This window comes from Sipha flava, unplaced genomic scaffold (genome assembly GCF_003268045.1).
Source record: "Sipha flava isolate LNK unplaced genomic scaffold, YSA_version1 333_pilon_pilon, whole genome shotgun sequence".
Classification (NCBI taxonomy): Eukaryota; Metazoa; Arthropoda; class Insecta; order Hemiptera; family Aphididae; genus Sipha; species Sipha flava.
The window spans coordinates 515,662-525,959 of NW_020273024.1; the positions used below are offsets into that span (position 1 = coordinate 515,662).

General features: G+C 30.3%; 1 protein-coding gene across 1 annotated transcript; it reads right to left on the bottom strand.

Annotated features, from left to right (window-relative positions):
• Positions 1-6,629: 6,629 nt before the first annotated feature.
• On the bottom strand, positions 6,630-10,016 carry LOC112687168 (glyceraldehyde-3-phosphate dehydrogenase 1-like). The gene is made up of 6 exons (XM_025559743.1): positions 9,867-10,016; positions 9,597-9,720; positions 9,374-9,489; positions 8,663-8,914; positions 7,901-8,046; positions 6,630-6,903 (listed from the first exon to the last, which is right to left on the bottom strand). Exons 1-6 carry the CDS (start codon positions 10,014-10,016, stop codon positions 6,630-6,632), a joined length of 1,062 nt encoding a protein of 353 aa, XP_025415528.1.
• Positions 10,017-10,298: the final 282 nt, after the last annotated feature.

The window sequence follows — 10,298 nt, forward strand, 5'->3', positions numbered from 1 at the left end:
GTGTATTGTAGTGCTCAATGTATCACAATATTCAATAGTGAAATCTATGTTATAACTTTAAATCTATTATTTCAGATTCCACAAGGTTGTTTATTTTGTGAAATGCAACCATACCAGATGACTTTTTATTTTAGGTAAATTAGATAAAATTATAGCATTTAAATCATGCGGAGAATAAATGGAACTAAGGTCGTGTAAACTAATGAAATTGTCTCAGAAAATAAAAAAAACAAATAATCAGAGACAAACTATACACACGCAGTATTTTGATTGCTTTAGATAACTTAACATTTCAAAAAGTCACCGGAGTGAGACCGATGTAATGGAAATAATTTGCTTGGCCAAAACGAACTGTATAGGTACTACAGTAATCACGAAAGAAGATCTAATTTGGTTATAAAAAAAAAAAAAAAATTGCTAGAGAGATAAATAAAAACACGTCGATTGCGTTCGTTACGCGAAGCAGATATGTAAATATCTATACTGCATGGATAATTATAGAGGAGATTACAGCTTATTATATTATAGCATATAATATCATCGTAAAATGCATTGATATGTGAAAATACGTTTCTAGTTACAACAAGAGAACAATATGAAATTAAATGTGCAACTCAGAACTGACTTCATGGATAGAATAATCAAGGAGACCAAGGTTATGATAATTATTTGCAACAGCTCAATCGAAAGGATAAAAAATGTAGATGATCAGTATCAAAGAATAAGGTCATTGTTAAGTTTTTACAAGGATATTAGACGATTCAAACGATGGTCATTTATATATATTCAAAAAAGACTGGTCATTCATGTTTGTTTAGTGTTAAGAATATATCTAATGTTTCAGTTAAAAATTGATATTTCAATAAAAAGTTTTGATAAAAACCAGGGCATTAACGATTTTACAGGAAATGTATAAGATAAATATAATTACTATATACTATATACTATATTCTAAGGTCAAAAAATGTACCTTCAAGGAGATTTTTATTCAAAGAGAAATTCAAGAGAAATTTTATTTAAAAAACAGCGGTGAATCAAATGAGGAAATATTTCAGTGACTGCCGGGATCATACTTCTATAAATTAAATTTTGTTTAAGAAAAGCACTTCTTAATATTTTAATACAAAAATAATAAATGTGCAATACATGTTTATAATTGTTTGATAAATAATACGAGTCGAAATGAAACAAATAATATATATTCTGTGTAATTTTTTCTTTTCAAGCTTCAACATTTTTTTCAACAGTTATAATTAATTGATTTCTTGATCAAAACGTTGACCAATGCCTTGCTCTTGTACAAAATAAACCAGTACATAGTGCTCTAATATGATAAGATATTGTTATGTGTATAATATGGGACATAACCAAAATAGGTATTTATCCTATCCAGTATTAAAGAAAAGTTAATTACTCAAGGTTCAATCAAAATGGATGGCTCTTAAATATCAAATTATATACAAATTCTCAAAGTATTGTTAATTCTCGTATTTTTAATATAATATTTTTAACCAACACATTTTAGATAATTAATCAAAGAGTTTATATTTCTTAACATATCTATGTCTAATAAGAGCTAATTTAAAATAATTTCTTTATAAAACGACTAATTTTTCTCGCTGCATTTCTCCATTTATTTTTTCACATTCAGTTGCAATTTTATTTTTATTTTGCTAACTATCTGATGATTAGAGCGCGGATTTAAATGCGTTAAAAACCATCCAAATATGCACTAAAAAAGTTCTAAATATGTATGAGTAAATGCACTAAAATTTAAAAAAAATTTAAACTGTTATGTTATGAAACAAATGTTGTGCTCACTTTGCATATCATATGATCAATCAGAATAAACATGCAAATGCATACAAACTTGTCTCTATTGATGATGAATACTTAGTTCAAAATCAGTCATATAATACACATATTCAGAATCAGACTACGCATTGATTTATTTATATATTAATTTACTAGTATTATAATTTTATTTTATTATTGCTTAATAATGTATTATACGTGAAGAATGGAAGTTCTACATCGACCGATGTGATAATGGTGTACATGAACTAACAAACATTACTACTAGATATGTTATCTAGAAATCCATTCATTCTACGATGTCTTTAGTACTGAATTACATGCAAGACATTTTTTTCATAAGTGATGTACTAGAATTTTTTTTTCAAACTTGTTTTAGTTTCGACTGTATTTTTAATCCAATTAAACCTCGTAGAGTTTCAAATTATTTTTTTAAATTAAAAATTGTATTGATATAGTCAAATAATAATAACTGTGGTTTTTAGTTTTTTAAAGAAACGAAAAGTTTAATTTTAATGAAAATAAGATCTGTGTCTACTCCGTTTTTATTGTTATATTTTTTCGTTTCTTTGATCACTGCATCATCATTGTCAAATAATTAAAAAAATTGAACAAATTGTGTTACAATTATCGCAGTAAGAATTAATCCAGTTATCGCAACTGGTAATTACAGACATGTTAGTGACAGTCTGCACTTATTTAAGAGGCTTCGTGGTTAAGAAGTTTAATCCGACTAGGGGTTATTCTAAACGTATTTTTAATGTTAGTTATGATCGTTTCGAGTGATTTAAATTGATTTTTGTACTTCTGTTACTCTGTGAAGGCCACGAACAACACAAGTTATATAAATCATTTTTAAGTACAGGGCTGTAGGCATTTTACGAGTAGCTAATTTTATCATATACAGCACTGTGTCAGTTACTAATAGTAATACGTTATTGCAATGAACACACTACTTAAGTGATTTCTGATAAATAAAAAAAAGCAATCAATAGCAAAATAGTTATAAAATAGCAAAAAATAAGAAAAGGTCTAAAATAAAAATCCGAAATATTAGAATTATTTCACAAAAAATTGTATTGAATGCCTATACGTATAATATCGTTCAGAAGAGAATGTAAATGATATAATTCAATGTCGCAGATTGAATAAACTATAATCTTATGAAAAAGTAGTTAATTCGTATTACTGAACAACTTTTTATTGGAGTTGATGTTTAAATATTTACATTTAAATGTATAGTTTAATTGTATTTAGAATTCTTTAAGAATTTTGGCCGCCACCGTCACCGTTCTCCAATAATCACGATCATAGACTCTATTTTTCCAATTCGTCACTTCAAGTGTTTCTAAGTCCTTCCTTATTTCATCCATCCATCGCTTACTTTAATAGTATTATTATTACATATTACATATTATGTTATTACTTATTACGAATATTAAAATATTATTAAATATTATAGACTTATTATAATGTATTATTATTATATTTTGACAAATTTATCATGTTTTTTTAGATGAAATGCTGCTAAGCGCTTTTGCGCAGTTAAATTTCGTAAGTTTTTTTATAGAAGTATTTGTGTAGACTACTATTATAACTTTTTATGGAAGAAAAATACATAAGATTGATTATAATTTCTCCCAAAATTAAATTTATTTTCATTTCAGGATTAGATATTATAAAAATAAAAAATATATAAAGTGTTCGTGGTCAATCACTCGTACATTTTTAAAAATTGTATGGAAACATTGCTGATGTTAAGTTGAAGTTTCAAATTGTATGAGAAATAGCAAATCACTTGAAATGAATGATGTATTATATTATGTTAAACATTTTAAATATTAAATTTAAAAACTATTTAGTAATAGATATTTAAGATAAATATTGAAAAACTTCAATATTGGTAATTTGTTGTAGTATAATTTATTACATTGCTAGTGGTTTTATGTTTCTGGTTATAGAAAAATGAATAATTCTATACATTTCACCATTATAAGTTTTATTTTTAAACATCGCAAATTTAGTCATTTACCTAATTCAACGAAATTCAAACACTATACTCACGTCTAATATTCTAAAACCATCACTTCTCCCTCCCAAAGTTTCCTACGTTTCCATCACCGATCCTAATAATACTCCATTATCGAATAATTCCACTAACGATGCACCCAATAGAACATTTTATATACTAGATGCGTAACTATTATCAGAAAAGATGTTAAGAATTGTCATTATATCAATAAAATTATAGTCGATTAATTTAGTCATTATATTATGAAAAAAGAAATGTTCGTGAGACAGGACTAGCAATGGAATTTCAGAACTCCAAAATTAGGTGTATTGATAAAGTAATTGACGTGCTTGCGAAAAAAAAAAAAGTTAATAATATAAATATTACTGTCTTAATTCCTATAATTACGATGATTAATAATTATACTCAATTATCATATTTTAAATTTACTTAATATACAATAACGATGTCAACAATTTAATTGTCCGCGTCCTTCATTACTTATTTTAACGTTCAATGTAATATTATGGACATTGTTCACCAGTCGTAGACTTTTAGGTCATTACCTTTAAGTCAAAATAGTAAGTTTTTTTACAGTGTATACGACAATGGTTATATTCTTTGTTAATATGTAGGAGTCTATGCCATTTTATTTACCAATATATGAATTATTATTAGAACTATAGTCCTAGTCATTTTAATTCTCACTAAAATCACATCATTGCCGGTAACACATAATATTAAGTACGTCTGTGTTGGAAGTTGTATGCTTAAAGATCTAAAATCGCCAGGTGTATACTTAACCTTATGGTTACATACAGTAATATATGAAACCATGAGTATTTTTAATTAATACCTATGGTCTTTCGATGATTGGTTTAATGATATTTTAATCATACATTATACCAACAAAAACTATGAAATTATGGAAAATACCATATCCATTTATAGTGTGCGTGACGAGATGTCGGTCCCTATAGTGAAATACATCAGAATAGTTAAATACGTAATGTTGCATCAATATAATATTACGTTTATGTTTCGGTTGTCGAATTGCCCATATTGCATTTTATCATACATTATTAAATGAACGCAATATATTCATGTGATTGTGTTGTAACCGTGAAGTCATCGGGGATACGTTTTCTTTAAATTTTTTATTTATTTTTTTAGTATAATATTTTATCATAAGTTGGTATTTAAAGATTAAAAATTACAATTACAATGAAATAATCGATTGAATATCATTAGATCTTTTTATGGCACTTTTGTATACTAATTATAGGTGTACTACATACACTAATTGATTCAAATATTGATTATAAGAACATATGTGAATATCCTTCTTTTATTTTTACAGAAATATAAGTTAATTTATGAAGGAAGATACGTTACAAATAAAATCTAAAAACACTTATTATGTAAAGTTATATTTTAAGACAACAATAATTATCTCTTTGTATGTGGTGATTGGCTGACAAAAATAAAAATTACTTTAATGGTGACTATAAGGATTTTATACTATTTTTATAATAATTTATATATTATTTTTAAAATTCAATACTTTGGATAGTTATAAATCTAAATAACTTCTAAAGAGTTAGCTGAAGTCGATGAAAAAAAATAAAACAGTAAGACTTTATTCTTAGTAGCCATAATACGTATTTAAGTGATGTTTTTGTTTTGATTTTGATTAATTTATTATTCGATTATTTTCATGAGTTTCAAAATCAGTTTTCATTATTTATTACGAAAACATTTAATGCCTTTTCAGCAAACGTAAGATTCATATAAATACCAAATAATATTTATGTGAACCCAGTGACCTCCCACAAAAATACAGTTTTGGCAAAATGCGCGCGATTTTTAATTTTTTTGACTGTGACTCTGAAAATAATTATTCTAGGACTGTTAAGGCTTGATATTTTCCCTCCTATTTATTAAAGTGATATTTATACGTTATTATAATTTTATCTATTGTATAATTTTCACTTAAATTTAGGTACGTATTATAACTTATATTAGAAAAAACGTAAATAATCAGGTTTAACAGTCCTAAAATAATTATTTCTTACTTAACACATGTACATCTCATCAAAAAAGAACCAGCACCCATATGTGATACTTGCAACGTAACTCTATCAATTGAACATATCGTAATCATCTGCCCCAAATACACTGAAGCACGCAAGATACTCCAAAATCCAGCATCACTCTATCAAGCCTTCAAAGATGAAAACACAGCTGCAATCAGTACATTTTTCTATAATATAAACACTAAACACCCATTGTAAATAGTAACTATAATAATGTAGTAAAATTTATTGTAAAACTTAATGTATACATATATATATTTTTCTTTCTTTCTTTTTCTTGTATACATTTTAATTGTAGGCTAAAAACATGTGTTGTTGATGCCTTAATGAACTTTAAAAAAAAAAAAAAAAAATTATTTTCAGAGTTACAGTCAAAAAAATTGAAAATCGTGCGCATTTTGCAATTAAATTGCTGTAATTTGGTTAATTTTGTACTTAGAAAGTTGGTTTAACTATCAAAATTCATTGAAAAAATAGACAAATAATAATTAGTGGTTAAAAATAGGTGGTTGCCATTTAAGGAAAAAAGTTGTACTGCACATGCGTGTATCAATTTAAGTTAAAAGAATTAAAAACTCATAAAACTACACATTTTTATGTCATAAACGAAAAATTATTATTTAAATTTCAAGACTCTACGCAAAGATATTAAGTGTTTTCAGTTAGCTATTACACATTGTATATTACTATAGTTTGTAACTTATCGTTCATCTACATCCACCATCGACCACCGCCATGTGTTTCACTAAATCCAATAGTCTACACGAATAGCCCATCTCGTTGTCATACCACGCGCCAATCGTGATCATATTGCCGATCACTTCGATTTGATTTAGATCCACAATGGCCGAGAACGTGTTGCCGATAAAGTCCGAGCTTACGTTTTTTTGATCGGTGTAGGACAGCACGTCTTTCAGGTCGGAATCGGCTCGGCATTTTATCTCATTCTTAATCGTGTCAGCAGTCGCTTCTTTACCAATGCTGCACGGGGAAAACATAAATTACACCATTTACACATTATTTATCATACCACTACAGAAATCGTGTAATATATGTGATGTAAATTCATACGGCTATGTCGCAGTGTCGACTTGCCAACGGGCAGATATGTATACATGCGATACAGATAATATATGTATCTTAACAAAACGTGTTGGTGTATTTAATAAATTATAACACAAAAACATTAGCTAAAGGCCAGCTGAGAACAGAGAAGAGTGGAGAGCGAATATCCAATTGCAAAACCAACCTTAAGAGTTGAATACCAAAAAGAAGAAGAATACATAAACAGTTGAATAAATATAACTTAAATTTTTCATTCAATATTGTGGTATATTAGTCTTTATGAATATGTTTTTACAAGTCTCGTATATTTTTCTCAGATAGCTTCGATTATTTATGATTTGTACTTTTGTAATCAATTATAGATATTGTATTATCGTAATAAGTTTTTGCACGAAATTTGAGAACGTTTTGTTTTATTTTTTGTATTAAAAAAAAATCATTTATTTTTTACCAAATACTTAAGTATAAATTACATTTAATTTGATAAATATTAGTTCAAATACGAACTTCTTATTCTTAAATTACATTAAATTAAATAAACTTAAATTAAATTATAGAATCTCGTTTATAACTTTTTGAGGTTGCTCGGGCACACCCGGCACTCCCCGTGTTTTCACCTGTGCGTTCGAGATGTTTTGCCGAACAGAAACCAATGTAATCGGTTCGTAACGTATCGGTCAACCACTCCATTTGATTCCATTGTAGTGAATTAAAAAATTTACTTTTTTACTCGTGGTGTGGAAAATACATGCTTATATGTAAACGTGGTATTTACACGGTATTATAATTCCGAATCATACGTTTTTCGGCGCATGAGTCTCACTAATTATAAGTACTATAATATAACCCGTGGACATGGTAGTCTTACAATGACCTACATAATATATTGTATTTGTATTAATTGTTAACTTACTTAATGTAGAGTTTTAATAAAGACACGTCTAGAACTGGAACTCTGGCCGCGTCTGCTTTGATCTTGCCATCAAGGTGCGGTAACACCTTTACTACCGCTTTAGCTGCCCCAGTGGTGCCGGGTACGATGTTATAGGGTCCCGATCGCTGCAAACGAATGTACAATAACGGGTATATATTTGTTGAGATTGATGACGACGGACACAATATTGGTTTTGAAAAAAAAGTTGTACATTATAAATGTGATTCGATTTTACCTAGTGATTTAAAACTGTGCTGCAATCATTCGAATAAGCGTGTATTTTAGTACAATAGGTTCCTTCAAACTAGGGGAATAATTACGAGTTACGGTAAGTAGAACCGTGTACTTAGAATAATGTTATTCTCAAGCATTGGATGAGAGAAAAATGAAATGTTAACGAATAGAAAGTTCGACTTGAAGCTCGAGTTCACAGTGAACAACGGGTCGAGACTAACGATTTGTCGCTACTAGCATCCTTTTTCAGCGAAAAGGATGTAGATCAATCGAATATAAGTGTATATGTATACACTGTATACTATACAGTGTATGTATATTGTGTGCGGCTGAGAGGTATAGAACAGTGCGACTCGAGAGACGTAAAGGCACATTTTATTATTATTTTTCATAAAAAATATTACGATTTTACTCGAATAAAATATGAATACCGTACAAGGATTAATTCAGTCCCGAGATACCTACCCCATCCCACCTGTGCGTGCACTGTGCCGCGTAGATACTCACGTTCATCATCCCGTCGTGGACTGGTTGAGACGCAGTCATGGCGTGCGTTGTGGTCATCATACAGCTTTGGACGACGAAAGCTTCGTGAATGACTTTGATCACGGGCGCGGCGCAGTTTGTCGTGCACGAAGAGTTCGACACCACTTGCATGGACTTGTCGTAGGTGTCGAAGTTCACGCCTCCGACGAACATCGGCGCGTCCTTGCTCGGGGCCGAGATGATCACTTTTTTCGCGCCCGCTTTTACGTGTTTCTGTACGCGAAACAGGGCAACTTATACATGTACATCTATGTGTATGTTCGAAGTCTGTAATAGGTTAACTATCGGTTTCAGTTTTGAAAACTATCGTTACCCCTCCCGGACCCCATTACGGTTGGACCCAATCGAGACCAAACACGTCCGTGGTGTAACACTATTTCTCTTTTGTCGGCAGAGTATGCGAGTCGTTTTTCGGCACACTAAAATTCACCCATTACTGATTACAAATGCACATCATTGCACTTGGTTCTATGCGTTCAATCGACTACGTGTGCGTTTGATTCACAGCAATTTCGACCGTTGAGCGTTTTCGTTCAAGTTGTTGTTTTAGTTCGTGTGGCGAACCGTCACATTGATCATCGTGCTGTTCCCTAACCCCGGCAACGTACGATCGACGAGTCGTTTAGAATCGAACAAGACGCAAAATGTTTAGTTATGATTAACATATTTTACCATCGCATTGTCCACTTCGGTGTACTTGCCGGTTGCGTCAATCACGTAATCGACGCACAAGTCGTTCCATTTGATTTTTTCCGCGTCCCCTTCGTGGGACACTTTCACACCGTGGCCTGTACACAACAAGAGATAAATTAGCGGGTGGCAATTGTATAGTTAAAACGCGGGAAAATGCTACAAGCACGGATAGCCACTGTTGTACGTTATTTAATTCGTTTACCATTGATCTGCAGCTGTTTGTTGCACACCTCGATTTTTCCTTTGAACTCTCTGTGTACCGTGTCGTACTTAAACGTGTATGCGATTGAATTCACGTCGACGAACGGCTGGTTCACTGCGACGATCTGCAAAAGGTTTATCTCGGATATACGACTACATCTCATCACTCCGAATGAATTTCAATGCTCCGAGCAAATAATAAATCAATAATTGTACTACGTTCGATACAATAATATAATAATAAGAATAATATAAGATGTGATATAATTACGTTCACGTTGTTTTCGAAACACTGCCTCATGATACATTTACCTATGCGGCCGAATCCGTTAATGCCGACCCTCGGAAAAGAACAAATCGGTCTGGTCGAAACGAATCGCATTACACCGCTCAAAACCGTTGAAGCTACGTTTTTCAGCATATTTATCGATTCGTACGAAATGATAACTAAAGTATAGCAAACTGTATTTCGATTTAGAGCAAACGAATGTACTTATTTACTATTGTCTTAGACAAATTTCATATAACGTTATAATAGTTAAGAATCCAAGTATCCAAGTAGGATTAAATAATTTCTTTTAGCCAGGACTATGTTTGATATTTATATGTTTATGTACAATTTGTATTAATCGTCAGCAGACATATTACAACCGAGTATAAATAAGTATGTGTCCATACCTTCAAAACAAATACATTAACATTT